Source organism: Pteropus vampyrus, unplaced genomic scaffold, assembly GCF_000151845.1.
Source record: "Pteropus vampyrus isolate Shadow unplaced genomic scaffold, Pvam_2.0 Scaffold570, whole genome shotgun sequence".
Taxonomy (NCBI): domain Eukaryota; kingdom Metazoa; phylum Chordata; class Mammalia; order Chiroptera; family Pteropodidae; genus Pteropus; species Pteropus vampyrus.
This window is the reverse complement of record NW_011889351.1, coordinates 93448-109507: the sequence shown is the minus strand read 5'-3', so window position 1 is coordinate 109507 and position 16060 is coordinate 93448. Positions and strand designations below refer to the sequence as shown.

At 37.6% G+C, this 16060-nt stretch overlaps 1 protein-coding gene across 4 annotated transcripts in view; it reads right to left on the bottom strand.

The window, feature by feature from the left end:
- FBXL20 (F-box and leucine rich repeat protein 20) overlaps positions 1-15235 on the bottom strand; it is an 82841-nt gene extending 67606 nt beyond the window's left edge. The window contains exon 1 of one of the 4 annotated variants that reach the window (XM_011384295.2): positions 14836-15235. In XM_011384295.2, the coding sequence (XP_011382597.1) occupies positions 14836-14883 (48 nt within the window). In that variant the 5' untranslated portion in view covers positions 14884-15235. Of the gene's footprint in view, positions 1-14025 lie in introns of all 4 variants that reach the window. The other 3 variants (XM_011384296.2, XM_023525540.1, XM_023525541.1) reach the window with 3 other exon arrangements.
- Between the last annotated feature and the right edge of the window lie 825 nt (positions 15236-16060).

Sequence of the window (16060 nt, the reverse complement as noted above, 5' to 3'; positions counted from 1 at the left end):
CCATAACATGTATAGAAGAATAAAACTGGATCCTAGGTAGGAAGGTAGTATTATTAAGACTAAAAAGGCAATGTAATGAGTTAATTACACATTTCATTTGAATATTTTTTTTTCTCCACTTTAATTCTCCACCCCTTCCACCCCTGACCTATGGATGTTGCTTAAGAACCATCAGTCTCTGAAGGCTGGGCGTCTCCTCCCACATGCTCACAGTGTGCACCTGGGGCCTGGCATACCCGGGGGGCTGACGTACCTGGGGCCTGGTGCACCCAGGGTATGGTCTGTGGCTCCACCTGGGGTGCGAATCCAGGACCTTCTGCGCATAAAGCAGACGTGCTAACCACTACACTATAGAGCCACCACCATCTGAATATATTTTTGATAGTGGTTAGTAGGGTCAGATAGATCTTGGCTATAACTCCAGAACATCTTGTATTTTATGAATGAGATCACCTTTAATGCAAATTTCACATTATTGAAATAAATTATTTAAATACTCTAGAAGATAATATTGTTTCTTGGTATTCTTTGATATTAAAACCTATTTTAACTCTACTAAATCTACTTGATCTTTTATATCTAGGAATATCTATGCTTATTCATAAAATACCATATCCTAAATTTTTATTATTTTAAGTCAGTAGTAGTATATTGCTACTTTTCATCTTTGATAATATACTATGTGAAATTGAGTAAAATGTTGCCCAGGCTTTATAAGTCAAGCCTGACTAAAACTTGCAAAAAATTTTATAAACTTATAAAGTTTATAAAGGTTTCACAAATACTTATAAAACTGTTTTACTATCTCAACCCTAGTCTTCACAAGGAAGAATTACAGTTAAAAATATAATCAGATCAGTTTTACTCAACATATGGATGATATACTAAGCTTTTGGTCCAACTGTGATTTACTGCATAGGTATCTGAAAGGAAATTACTACCTGGGTATGGTTTATACAGAATATTTGTTCATGGTTGTTTAGGAGAGTTACTTAAGTTAGTTAGTAAGTATGGCTAATAAGCCAAAGTACAGATTCAACTCCCATACTTTTCAGTCTCCAAACAGTTAACTTTGCTTACTTCTATGGCCATAAATTCAAGTATTACTCAATCCCAACCAAACATCTTATAAATAAATGCCTGCTATGAGGGAAAGAAATGGCATAGATTATGATAGAGGCTTTGTTCATCCCTCTTGTAACCAAATCAAAGTTGCAACAGAAACACGAACAAACAGCAAGGAAAGTCACGTGGGATCTAGATGAACAAGCCCTACAACTAGGGAGAGAAATAAGAAATCAACCTGCAACAGGAAGAGGTAGGACAGGGCGAGGACGTGAGGCTGCCCGGTACCTAGCAGCTGAGTGGGACAGAGGCTACAGCAGCTATAGACACCTCTTAAAGGAGCTGTGTCCATGAGCAGACTTTCGAAGTGACGGACTTGCTCACTTCTGAGCATCATCGCCAGGTCAGATGCACGGGGAGCAACAGGGACTTACAGGGGGGAACACTAAGTTGCTAGAGGGCCAGAGGCTAAGATCTCTCTGGGACAAAAGTGCTGGGGGTATCCACTATTCCTCTGTTGAGCCCTCCCGCTTCCAGTGTGCAGATGCAGCGCCGCCATAGCTGAGAGGTCATCAAATTGGATAACAGAGGTCACTTGCCCAGGGGATTCCCTGAAACTCCGCCTCTCCCAACTCACAACCCCACCCAAGCCACATCCAGCTGTGTCCTCAGGGAGTCAGGTGCTCCTTACTGAGCAGAGCCAAGACTCACACTGATGGCAGCTTGCATCGGTTTCTGATGTGGTTTCTTGAGGGAACTATAAGCACAGCATCTGTGGACTGCTTGCTGAATCTTAACAGGGGGTCCTGTTGGGAGCACAGGCTGGGGCTGAACTTGACTTGCAGCTGAACCCTTCTCAGGACGGTGCTACTGTACACCAACTACACAAAGCCACATACTAATAAGACCGGGAGACATACAAGCTTTGCTTAGTACACAGAAATAGACACAGAAAGGCAGTCAAAACGGGAAGACAGAGAGGCAGAAACCATACTAGAGAACAGAACAGACCCAGGAATAATGGAGTCAAGCAATCCAACAGATGCAGAGTTCAAAACACTGGTTATAAAGATGCTCGATGAACTTAGGGAAAGTGTAGATGAATTCAGTGAGAACTTTAACAAAGAGATAAAAAACATAAAAATGGAAATGGAAATTATAAAAGGGAACCATTAAGAAGTGAAGAACACATTATCTGAGATGAAGAGTATATTAGATAGAATACACAGAGTGGATAAAGAAGAGGATTGAACCACCAATAGAGAGGATGGGGAAGCCAAGGACACTCAATCAGAATAGCAAAAAAAAGCCAAGACTATAATAATAATTTAAAGAGCCTATGTGACACTATTAAATGTAAAAACATCCATGTCATAAGGGTACCTGAAGGAAAACAAGACTTGCTCACTTCTGAGCATCATCAATAAAGGAAGAGTTATTTGAAAAAATAATGATGGAAAACTTCCTTCAGCTGGTGAAGGAAATAGATACACAACTCCAGGAAGCTGAGAGAGTCCCAAGAAAGAGGAACCAAGAGAGGCCCACACCAAGACACATCATAATTAAAATGCCAAAGCTTAAAGACAAAGAGAGAATCTTAAAAGCAGCAAGAGAAAAGCAATTACCTACAAGGAAGCACCCATAAGACTGGCAGCTGATTTCTCAAAAGAATCCATGCAGGACAGAAGGGCTTGGCACAAAATATTTGACATGATGAAAATCCAAGATCTACAACCAAGAATACTTTATCCAGCAAAGCTATCAAGCTATCATTTAGAGTTGAAGGACAGATTAAGAGCTTCTCAGACAAAAATAAGTTACAGGAATTTATCAACACCAAGCCACTATTACAGGAAATGTTGGAGCGACTTCTTTGAAAAGAAAAAACATGTATAAAAAACAGAAATAAAGAATGGGAATAACTACATCCCTATCAACAAGTACATCAAAAGGAAAAGAATTAAATGCTCCAACCAAAAGATAGAGTGACTGAATGGATAAGAAAACAAGACCCCTTCATATTTTGCTTACAAGAGACTCACTTCAGATTAAAAGACACACACAGACTAAAAGAAATAGGATAAAAAAAGATATTGCCTTGATAGACCTAGAGGGTACTGTGTTGAATGAAAGGAGTTATATAAAGACGAATATTGCATGATTTCACGTATATGTGGAATCTAAAGAACAAAATAACAAAAGCAGTAATAAACTCATAGATACAGAGAATATTTTGAGGGCTTAACTAGATGGGAGGGGGGTTGGGGGATGGAAAAAAGACATAGGGATTAAGAAGTACAAATGGATAGTTGCAGAATAAACATGGAAATATAGAGTGTAGCATGGGGAAGATGGCTAATAATGTAATAAATATGCAAGGGGAAGAGAGGTACTAGATTTAGTAGGGTGATCGCTTTGCAAATTATGTAGATCTCTGATCACTAGGCTGTATAACTGAAACTGGTATATTACTGTATGCCCACTATAATTGGAAAAAAACTCACTGAATTGTATAATGTAAATACAAGCAACTAATTGTTTATTATATTTCAATAAAGTCAGAAAAAAGAAAAAAGGAAAAAAAAAAAGCCTGCTATGGACCAAAAGAAGGATAAAGAGGAAACTGTTCAAAATAACCTACTCTCAGTCAGCGTACTCTAGAGGCAAGTATAACAGACTTCAAGTCAACTGGATTAAAGTTCTGGTTTTTATACTTAGCTATTTTATGTTGGGAAAATAACAGCCTTTCAGAGCATCTGCTTTCTTATCTATAAATAGCAGCGAAGTATCCTGTACCTAACATGTAAGATGTTTTAAATTCAAATGAAATAATATATGGGAACATGCTCTTTAACGTGTAAAACACATAAACTTATTACTTGAGATAGTTCAAAATATCTGTCCTACTAAAGGGAGGTTAGCAAAACATATATAAAGGTCATATATGAAGGTCAAATATGAGAGATCATACATACAAATATATACACACACACACACATATATATGAGGGTCAGCATGATGCAAAATCATTCATAAATTCCTTAACAAGACTTACTTTTTATCTTAAAAACAAAGGGAACCCTACTAGCCTAACTACAAACTATATAATGAATTCCTGGAACTACTGGTGAAAGAGTTACTTTTCCTGTTAGTCCTTTTCCAACCTTGATTAATTTCTGCTTAAGTCTGAGGAATGTCAGGCTTTAGTAGTGCTATTATTTCGTTTTCCTAAAGATGTATCAGTAGAATCAAAGAAATTACTAATACCTGCCGATCTTTTCCCTTGGCCCTTTCTTGTAAACCTGAAGAGAATATCACAGAAGAGGATAACTGGTATTTATATTTAAAAAAATAAATCCTAACTGGACTTTGGGTGGTAATCACACAATAGAATATATAGATGTCAAATTATAATGTACACCTGAAAATTATATAATTGTATTAACCAATGTTATCTCAATAAACATAATTTAAAAATATAAATAATACATAAGTCCTTACAGCAACAGTAAAGTGCTAATATTTTTTGAAAGCAGTGTCGAAGGATTTTGTTTTCCTTTAAAAGCATTAAAGTATAATGCACATTTAATAAGCAGTATGAGGATCACAGAAAGTATGAACGCTTTTCATGAAATTGGTTCTTATCACTTTCCCATACACCTATCACTGCATTTACCAGAATCCACTAAATTACTTTTTGTATGTGTCTTTCTTCTGAACTAGACTACAAACTCCCTGAGGCCAAGCAATTTTTTGGAGCAGCTCTGTACCTCTAACACCTATCGACATCTGACACATAGTTGGTGCTAAACAAATTTTGAACAGAATTGAACCCCTCAGATTTTCTGAGCCCTGGACAAGGTCAGATAAGCTTTGCTGAACTCCGAGACATATTTTTGTTCTCCGGAGCCTGAGAAGCCGTATAGTGTAGTATGGTGGTTTCATTAGTGAAACTGAATGTATTTAATCATGTAAAATGTACAAACTGTAAAATAACTATTTTCAGTGCTGTACATTAGATTCTGCACCTTGTTTCCAGGGCCAAAACATCTCAGAAAGAATAGGAACCGAGAGAAGGGGTGCTGATTTTATGTCAAATTCATGTAAATTATTTCCCCATGGAATTCAGGTTGTAAATATAATTTAATTTAGTATCCCTTATCCCAGTGTTTAACAGAAATTTACATCACTATCTCTTAAGGAAACTTCTACTAAACTTGAATGCCCAGATCTATTCTCATTCAGCAAATGCACTGTTTTCCAGGGATTCATAAGTACTTCACTAGTGATTCTGATAGGGCACTCAAGATTACTTATTTATCTCTACTATGGAATTAAGTTGTCATAAACAATATTTAGTTTCACTTATTCCTCTTTAATAATGTATACTGAACTCAAGTAGTACTATTAAAAAGTAAGAGTTTGGGTTTTAAATTTTTTTTTATTTTTATTGAGGTATAATTGACAGACATTATGTTAAGTTTAATCTTTAACATTAATCCAATTTGTATTAAATAAAGAAACAGGTATTGGAAATATTATTTTAGAGCTGTAAAGATAAAGAGAGGTAAATGGTTTTCCCCAGGGCTCAGTGTGAGTTCACAACAGTGCCAAAAATAGGTCTCTTGAGATCTTAATTCCTATATTTAGGACAAACTTTTCTGTCTGGACCAGAGACTGATGAGCTCAGATAAAATTTATGTCACTTAGGGCCTATAATACACTTTTTGAGGCATTTAATCTAAATATAATTATTCTTCCTTAAGGAATGTGTTGCCCTCAGTAAAACTGTATTTGCTGTTGTGTAGATTTAGATTTGGGAAGCTTCTTTTGTATTAACTCCAGTCAGCTGTGACTATGAATACTGAATATTAAGTCCTTTATCTTCCTGAAGTTGGACCATTCATGGTAATGTTAGAAAAGTTCTAGTATTAAATAAATGTTTTAATTTATCCAAGGAGAATTCCAAAATATATGAAGTTTCTTTCCTATAAATGGGTTGCAGAAATAAGTTAGGATGTAATTTTTTTCAATATGAGCTTCTTTACATGAAGAACACATACATAATTTTCAAAAAGCAGATACGGATGCATGTGGGAAAAGAGTATTAGCAATGCAGTGCTCTTATTCAAAAGTAAATGCACCTCTACTTATCCATGTTGTCATGCCATAGCTTAATTTTCTATAAATCAGTGAAGGAAGAATGATCAGTCTCTGGGTAAAAGCTGACTGATCTAGTGTTTTAAATGTCAATTTACAATCTGGTGCCAGATTCTTATCTGAGGAGATATTTAACTACATTTGCCTAACAATAAATACAATGGCTGTAGTATAAACTTCAGATTGAAACACTGCTAAATTATTACTGTTCAACTAGACTGATTAAAATTCATAGGTGTTTCTGTTTAATAAACCCAATATGTAAAACTAAGTCAGATGAGTAAAGAGATAATTGCATTCCTTTATAATAGGATTTTTCCTTCAAATAGTAAATTCTTGTAAAGTATTTTAAATAATGATTTATAAAAAGTTTACTTTAAAAAACTCCTACTCTACAAAGTAATATAATAATAGTCATTATTTATTGAGCACTTATTGTGTGGTGGAACCCCACAAAGTAATATAATAGGCATTATTTATTGAGTCCTTCTTGTACGATAGACAATTTGCTAAGTGCTATACAAACATTATAGGATTTAATCCTCATAATCCAGTTCAGTAGGTTTCATACCCATTTTAGATATTGAAAAATTTAAGGGGGTCAAATATATGGTGACAGATGGAGAATGAACTCTGGGTGGTGAACACAAAATGCAATATACAGATAATGTATTACAGAATTGTACACTTGAGACATATAATCTCATTAACCAATGCCACCCCTAAAAAAATTTTAATTTTTTTAAAAATTTGACTCAGAGATTAAATAACTTGTCCAAAGTCACGCAGTTGTTAAGTGGTAAAGCCAGGGTTCGAACAGACTTCAAAACTAATGTTCTTAAATAGGTTCTATATTTCTACATATATAAATTCCATAAATCCTGAGAAATTGAATCACAACACACTATAAACTCCCGGATATCATACAACCATTATACCATTCCTCATTCCCTTGACAAAGGTGTTCATTTGGACAGATTTACCAGTTGTTTTTATTACCAGTGTCCATCTCCATTTTTAAAAAAGTCAGGGCAAAAATAAGCAGAAATCCAAAGCAGAATACAGGTTAAGTTCACAAAGCCTATTTTTTCTTTATTAACAGTCGTAAGCACAGAAACTGAACACTGGCAATAAACTGAATATCTAATCTCTAACCTGCAGCAAATTAAGGGATTTATTTAAAGAATCACAGAATGCTAGAAGAAACCTTAGTGTTGAGAAAATGGAGGTCCAGAGAGATAACTTAACCAAGGTCACACATATACTAGTACACATATACATATGTGTGAGTAAAAATATATATGTGGGAATACTTATTTCATAGTTTAGAACTGATTTCCCTTTATAAAATCCTTACGATATCGCCTTAACATTTTCATTCCCTCCTTACTCAAATTGATTCCAAAATTAGATATTAAAATATATAAATGATCTGGTTCAAAGAATAAGACGACAAAAAAATGACATTCTAATGGAGAACTCTGGAAAACTTTGCAGCTAACATTTATAGTTAACATTAAAGTGTTAATTTGCAGGGAACTGCAAATCACTTTTTTCTTTTCCCCATCCACCTACAAAAAGGAAAAAAGAAAACAAACAAAACAAAAAAAACCCTGGCTCTTTGTTGTTAAGTTCAATTAAGGATATAGTGAGTTGGCAATGACCTTCTCTGGATCTAAACTGTCAACCAAGAGTGACATATGGATAAGAACAGGCACTTTACGTTTAAAAACCTACTTTGAACAAGTCTGATCCCCGCTGATCTTGAAAGCTAAGCAGGGTCGGGCCTGGTTAGTTCCTGGATGGGAAACCACCTAGGAAGACCAGGTGCTGTAGGTGTAAAAAAAATAAAAAATAAGGGATTGTAAACTGACGAGGTCCATGCAATCTGTGAGGTCAACCAAGGGTTGCCTTACCTAAAAAAGTAAATAAATAATAAATAAAATAAATAAAAACTTGCACCTATCTAGAAATTTTACTGTCTTCTTTTTGCCTGTCCTTCCTGCCACATAAACTCCCTCACTTTGCAAACACTAAAGCAAACTCTCGAAGCACCCAGAATAGCTATACTATCTATGGCATCTTCTTATTATTTCAATTTATGAGGAAAAAGAATGCTTTTCCATTTTTTACTTTTAAATCATTATGAAATTATATCTGCCTGCATCCTGCAGTTAATTAGAAAGTCACAGTCATCAAGAAATATCATAATAGCTGGTACATTTAATAATATAAAATTGGGCAGGCATTTGACATATTGCCAAACTTCACCTCTATGTTGTTAGTTATGATTTGTCTTAGCACCAAAGTAATACATAAGATCAATTTACTTTCTTTCACAGTGTTCTGTTTCTCTTTTCTAGTTTTTACTAGACATTCTTGGGATCAAGGACAAAAATGACGGAAGAAATTGCCAATATTTGTTTCACGGTTAACTAAATCCTCGTCTACCATGATTTAACAGGTGACTTTAACCTTATAGCAATTTAAGAGAGGAAGCAAAACTGGATTAAATTAATTACATTTCCACTTGATTACAATGGTCAGCTATAAGGCTTATTAAAGCCAACAGAATATCATAAATCAAACTGGCAAAAATATGATTGGAGAATAAAGAAGTTACTTACCTACAACTCGTGTGTCTGCTAAACAGTTATTTGGTAGGCACTGAAAATAACTACCTAGGTAGGTAAAGCCATTCTTTTAACAGAAAGTCTTCAAAAGCTAATGCGAATTTGTTTTGGGTTTATTACATCTGAATACATATCTTTGTTTTTTAAAGTTATATAATTAAGCAAGATGAAGTGCAAATACTATTGCATAGTTCAATACCACCACCTATTGTTAGTTGCTATTAAGTTAACATTTTTTATATGAATCCAAGTGCATTAAGATATAAAACTGTAAAACTGCAGTTGGACGCTTTCATTTTTCTGAGTCAATTTTTGGGTGGAGGTCTGATCTAAGAATTCACTAAGTCTGGAAGATCATGTAGGAAAACAATGTAAAGACAACTATGCACAAGCAGCTAAATTTGGTCTGTTTAAAGGCATTCTTTCTTCTTCCTCCCTCCCTTGGATTTTCCTGGTGTAACGGAATATTTTACTTTGAACATCTAAAAATACCCTTCCAAAACCGCAGTAGTAGTTAGATTACTGAAATTTAAAATTCAGTTTCCAATCTGTCACCAGTTGGGAAACAGTAATCTAAGAGCTAGGAATGGCATCCTTGGCCTGTAACAAAAGTACTTAATAATTTGCAAGAAAAATGAAATGAAGATTTGAAAAGAGACAACTCTGGCGATAAATACACAAGGATTTTAAAAATTAAGATTAAAAGGCAACACCAACACTAACAGCTTAAAAATGACAAATGACCTAAAACATAAAAGGACTTTAAAAGTGTAAATACATCTAACAGAAATGAAAAAATCTTCAATGTAGAAACAAATTACATGTAAGAATGTAGAACTTAAATATCCAGAATTCTTTTTAAAGTTCTTGCCAAGCTAAAAAATTTTAACAACTTAATGGAAAACATGGTAACTTTCAATGCATAATGGTTTATCTTATGTAGACAGTAGAAAGGTACAAACATATGCTGAAATTTTAAATAATGAATGACTACAATACAAATACATAATATAATGTATCATGCTTCAAAAGATAAAAAACACCTATGATTACAGAGTAAAGAAACATAAATAGTATTGTTCAAAAAGGACAGATTGTCTGAATGGGCATAAAAAGCATAGACCTCTAATTTTCTATACTATTAGACTGCTTTCAAGTCACTCTCTAAAGCGTTAAAAACAAAATTCCTTAGTTTTACTAGTACTCTTTCCCATTGCATAGCCTTTCAAATGGAGTGAAACAAATGACTCTCACCCATTAGAAAAATATATAACATTTTCCACATGCATCAATTTGGAAAATATTATTTACTATGCAGAATGTTCTTTAAATTAGAAGACCTTAAGAAAGGAAAAGGTCGTTACTACAGCCTCAACAGTACTGTATGACTCAGCCTACAAACTAATAGAATACTGGAGTGGCTGCTTCAGAAGAAATAGCCAAAGAAATACGGTCTTCTGCTTTTATTCAAAAATTACAGATTCATAGGATTCCGGAACAAAGGGAACCTTAATCATTGATTCTATCACACTTGTTTTGCAATGGAGGAAAATGACCAAAGTTATAGTCGGCAAAAATCAAGACTAATATTCAGTTCTCTTAACTCCCAATGCTGTATGTCCTTTCTACCATACCGCATGTTATAATTTTTTCTTATTTTGGACAAATTAAATTGATAAAATGAAGCAGGCTGTAATATCATATTACATGTAACATTACATGTAATATTAAAATTACATGTACAATTACATATAATACATGTAATATTAAATGACAGACTTAACAGAGCAGCAGTAAGGCATAATGAAAAACTGTAATGAACAATACTTCAAAACACCCAAATTAGAGTATCATTTCCTGTGTGAATCTTAACATCTTCAGGTACTGATTAAACTGTTAAATGGTATCCGAATGTCAGTTAATGTTACCACTGTAACTTTAATGTTATAGACTTTTTAATAAACCCAAATAAGATATAATTTTCCTTCCAATAGTACTATATTCTCATAATGGAGCTACTGAGAGTATGATAAAGTAGAGAGGTGTAACTGAAAAAAAAAATCTAAATTTGGATTCAAGGGCTAGCCTAGATATTTACATGTTATCTGTCACTAATTGGTTACAGTACTTAAAATGAAGGGTAGTTTCACTCTCTTGATGGCAAAGACAAAATAAAATATACTGGATGAAGAACTTTAGGAAAGCTCTTTTCCACACATTTTATGGGCTTTTACGCTATGTTTTGCCAAAAACAGAGCAGAATGATAGAGTGGAGTCAAAAAAATGCAGATTGGAATCTTGGCTCCCCTACTTACTGGCTGTGCAACTGAAACACTTGTTAGGCCCTAGTTTTCCTCAACTGTAAAATGGAATTGTGAGCATCAGAAGTAACAGGTAAAACATCTAGCTCAGTGCCTGGCATATAGGAAGCATTCAATAACTGTTATTAAATTTGAAAGGAAATTATCAAAATTAGCCACAAAATGAAGTTTACTGTAAGTAATATAACAAAAAGTATCTGAATGATGAATTTCAATTGAGACTAAAACAATTCGGCACACATTATGTTAACTTTTAAGCATTATTACTGTATAGATTTAATGCCAAAGTGATATAGCAAAGAACAATAATTTTCACATCTATCTTTTTAACTCTTTTATCCAATAGTCATCACCTATGGCTATTTACAGGATGCTACATATCTGGCTAACAGATATTCTTCTCCCTTGATTTTGACTTGAATTTCTTTTTCTATAGCTCTACCCCTGAGTAAGAGATTTAAAGTATGGTCTCTAGATAAAACATCCTAAAGCATAATATACAGAATATTCTCTATAAAAATATCTTAATGAATCAACTATAAAAAGATAAGCTTTAGTTATCTTCCTCCTAGAAAAAAATGTGGCCAAAAAAACTCCAACCTTTTATTTTTTGTATTAACCACAACTAATTTAAAATTAGTTATTATATTTGCTATAAAAATTTCCTGCACTCAAAAAAATTCTCAGAGATCAGCTATCTGTTTACAATCGTTAAATTATCAGTTCTTTAAAAAAGCATTCTGAATATTTTGATAATTTTTTAAAAACTGATGTGTTTTAGATATTAAAATTCTGCTTTACCTTATCTACATCTTCTATCCATTGAAAGTAAATATTTAAATGTTTTCAATGAATTAGCAAAGTTTATTACCACAAGAGGTCAGTTTATTATTTTACTACTTGTAAAATAGGTCAGTAAAGAAGTAAATGATTTTAAGAAATAATCAGATGATGAAACTCATTAACAGTTGGCATTTTCAGCCCTTTTCACTTATATTCTAGAATGAAACATTTCACATCATTAAGAGAGTAGCTTCTGGTTTATAAACACTTTAAACATGAAAAATACACAGAAGGGGTTTTTTTTCTCCTTATTCTTTTTATCTTCTCAGACACATTTGGAAAGCTTTAACTGCCAGTTACATACCAATCGAGGTAAATAAATATGCTTAATAAAGCAATAAATTTCCTTATTATTTTAGTGCCACCACTACAGATAAACTACAAATTAAAATATAAGATAAATTATAAAAAGATATGGCCATGCAATTTTAAAGCATACTACAAAAGAACTCTTTCCATCAATTACACAACCTAAAAAAGTGAATAGCAAAATGATAAAGAGCTGATTGCTGTGGCAAAACGCTACCCCCCACACAAATCTTCAGTATTTCAGTGCTTTTAAGATCCTGTTAACTGCTAAATGTCTGTTCAATAATTTCAATGACAGTCCTGATTTTTATAGTACTGAATATGAAAACACCAAAAATTAAGCTTATTGAGACTCTCTATATTAGAGCAACATAAAGCTCTATGAAACATCAAATCTTATCTATTATAATACTTTCTTCCCATGATTAAGTTAAATATAAAAACTCTAAGGAGACCCATTCCTTAATTTCTCCACCCCTCGCCTGCAACAGTAATATTGCAGCTCTGAATTTAAACTTCTCCCAAACACTCCCTATCTTGACATTTGTGGATAAGTTAAAATATTTTTCCCATAAGCATGAAAAGAAATCAAGGAATAGAATGATGTGAAGACCTTTAGGAAACAATTTCACCCTCTCCACCTAGTTGGCAAGTTTCTGTAACTTTTGTCTCCCTGTCTTACAATTTCATCCTTCAAATGGAAATAAAGAAAAACACCAAGTGAGATGTACACTGAGCTGTGAGTGATCCCAGGTCAGCCTGATTCTTTGCCAGAAAAGGCCAGGTAACATTTTCTCTTCTTGTTGAAGTTTCTTTCTTCTTCTTAATCCCCCTGATAAACCATGTACCTTACTATTCTACTGTAATTCATTTGTAGTTACAATACTTCACTTTCCAAAGGAATCATTTCCCTACGTGGTGACTTCTCTCTAAACACGCTTTCAGGCGTTTCCTTATTTCCTCATCCATTTCTCAATTCCATGATTATAAACCTCTCTCGCCAGAGGAGGAAAAGTTCTTAGAGACAAACTTGAAAGGATTTTCTAAAGTTTCTCGGACCTTCGTCCCAATCTCAAAGTCTGTAACATCTAAGAGTTCCCCAAAACAATGAGCTACAAAAGTACAGACTAAACGGGAAAGAGGAAGTACCAGAACAATACCCCAACCAAACATAGCACCGAAAACTCGTGGTCGCCTCTCTCATCCCAGCATACTGCCCCCACTTCCCTACTTTAACCAAGGTCTCTAAAACTTGACAAATGGCCCCAGACACATAAATTCCCCATCTCGCTTCAAGAATAAGGTGGCAGAAAGAAAAGCAGCAAGCTTTGGTCGATCAGAGCTGTGATGCTTTTCCTGTCGGGTGGAGGGAGGCAAGCCAAGGGTTGTGTAAAGAATGCAAAGCTGAGTGATACTGGGGGGAGGGGGGAATTAGGGCGCCAGAGCTAATCCCCTGCCGGGGCCCGCGGGTGGAAAAGGAAGGAGGCGACCTGCGGGAAGGCTAGGGTGGCCGGGCTTGCACTGGGCTTTCGGGCCCCGAGGAAGGGGAAAGAAGTCTGGCAGCCTGGCGGTCGGTAGGTGATGGCGCCAGGCAAGGGAGGAGGCTCGGTGCAGTGCTAATTTGGAGGCGAGGGGGTACGAGAGCGGGAATCTCCTACTTCACGCCCAACCATCCTCCTCCCCCAAGCTCACACCTCAAACCTGCTCTTGGTCACTCCGTTCACGTCCCTCCTCATGGGGCCGGCGGGTGCGGCCGGGGCCGGGCGCTGCGGCGAGCGGAGTGCAAAGACGAGGGGCCCCGGGCAGGCCCGGGAGCTCCGGGACCAGGAGGAGGCAGAGGAGCGGCGGGCAGGGACCGTCAACGGGGAGGGGGGACCTCTCGACTCAAACTGGGCCTCCTCCACTTCCCGCGGCGCTGGCAGCGGCGACGACTGCTCGTCGCTAGCTCTTCTCTCTCCTCAGCCTCAACTTCAACCCAAAACAAAAACACTCCCCACCTGCCAGCAACGCCGCTCCTCATTGGGTAGAGCCGCCCGGGCCTCGGAACAGCGTGGGGAGGGGGAGAGGAGGAGCGCGCGGCGGCGCGGCGCGGGACCACCCCTCCCCCACTCCCGGGCGCAGCCGGCGACGGTCGGCCCGAGAGAAGCCGGACCGCGGCAGCGGCGCGAGCCGGCTCTCGGGTCCCAGGCAGGCAAGCCCACCGCGAGCAGGAGAGGCAGGGAAGTGCCCAAGTGTCTGTGTGTATTTGTGTATGGGAGGGGCTGTGGGGCGGGTGCGTGTGCGCGCGTGCTCGCGGACCCCGTAGACAGGAAAGCAGACAACTGCACGCAGCACCGGAGCCCGGTTCTCTCCTCCGCGGGCATGAAGCACGCATCAACCCATTAAGCACTTGAGCTTTCTGTCTAGTCTTCCCAGCTCCCTAAGTCTTGTCGCTCCTTCCCCGATAGCCTGTGCTGCCACACACGTCCTTCCCAGCCACCCAGTTCCCTTCCCCTATCACTCACTGTCGCCTTGAACCCAAAGTGCAGCAGGCGGTCCCTGCTCGGAGCCATTTTCCTCCTCTTTCTGCTTGTCTCTAGATTGGGGCAGTGCTGCTGTTGCTGCTGCCGCCGCCGTCGCTGTCGTTGGTGCCGCTGCCGCCGCCGCCCCCGTCCCCGTGGATTGCATTACCCGGTGTTGCAGGGAGGCCTGTGCGGCCGCTGCGGGGCGTGGGTCTCCCTCATGAATCAGGAGGGCAGGGGGATAACTGCGTTGCCCTCTGCTCGGGGGATATGCAGCGAGGCCTCACCTCGCGCCCTGGGGTCAGGGGTGCAGTGCTGGAGCTGGCCGACTAGTCCCTTAGCTGGGGGAGGGGCGCGCTTTGATGGTGGGAGGGGGCCGCGAGGAACACGGGCCTTTGGCTTTCCCCGCCCCTGTGCCGTCCGGCCGCCAGACAGCCACTGACACCCAATGGGTTCTAGTTCCTACCGGTTCTCCAATCAGAGCTCTGGTTGGTGAGAACCTGATCTTTACGCCATTTTGGCGGGAGAAACAAGCGTGTCTGGACGAGTAGGCGGGGGCGCTCGCGGAGAGGAAACGACGACATTCATTTGACTCCGCGGCTCCTTGTATAGAAGCTCCCTTGTGCAATATTATCATACTTTAGCAACTCCCGCTCTCGAGGTCTGGAAATTTATAATCTTATTTCCATGAATTAAGGAGTAAGAGTTTAACCCTTAAACTACAGAATCATATCCCAAAGATAAAATATTAGAAACTATCATAAATTCTAGCAGTCCTAGCAAGGCAACTGCTATGCTCCTAATTATAGTCCGAAGCAGGTATGAGCTTGTTTTCCTACCTCTTTTAATTCGTACTTTTAGTGACTGGCTTGTTATGAATCTGATTAAGAGACGAGCTTATTTAAGAGCAAATAGTGTTGAGGGTCGTCGTTTAATAATAGCATATTTTAGCTGGATTACCCAACTCTTCAAGGTTTTTTTAAAAAACTTCGCTATCCTAGAAAGGGGTTCCTAAGCAAGGAACCTATGCTTCTGAAACTCATTCTCAAACCCGTATCCAAATGTTATAAACCCATGTCTAAATATTATTCTCTTCCTCTTCCAGATGTTTTATATTATATATAGCTTCACTTCAGCCATATAAAAACAGCCTTGTAGTTATGTCTCATGTAAGAGCAGTTTTCTCCCAGCAAGAACTACTGATGATTTTGGTGGCCAAAGCCTGCAA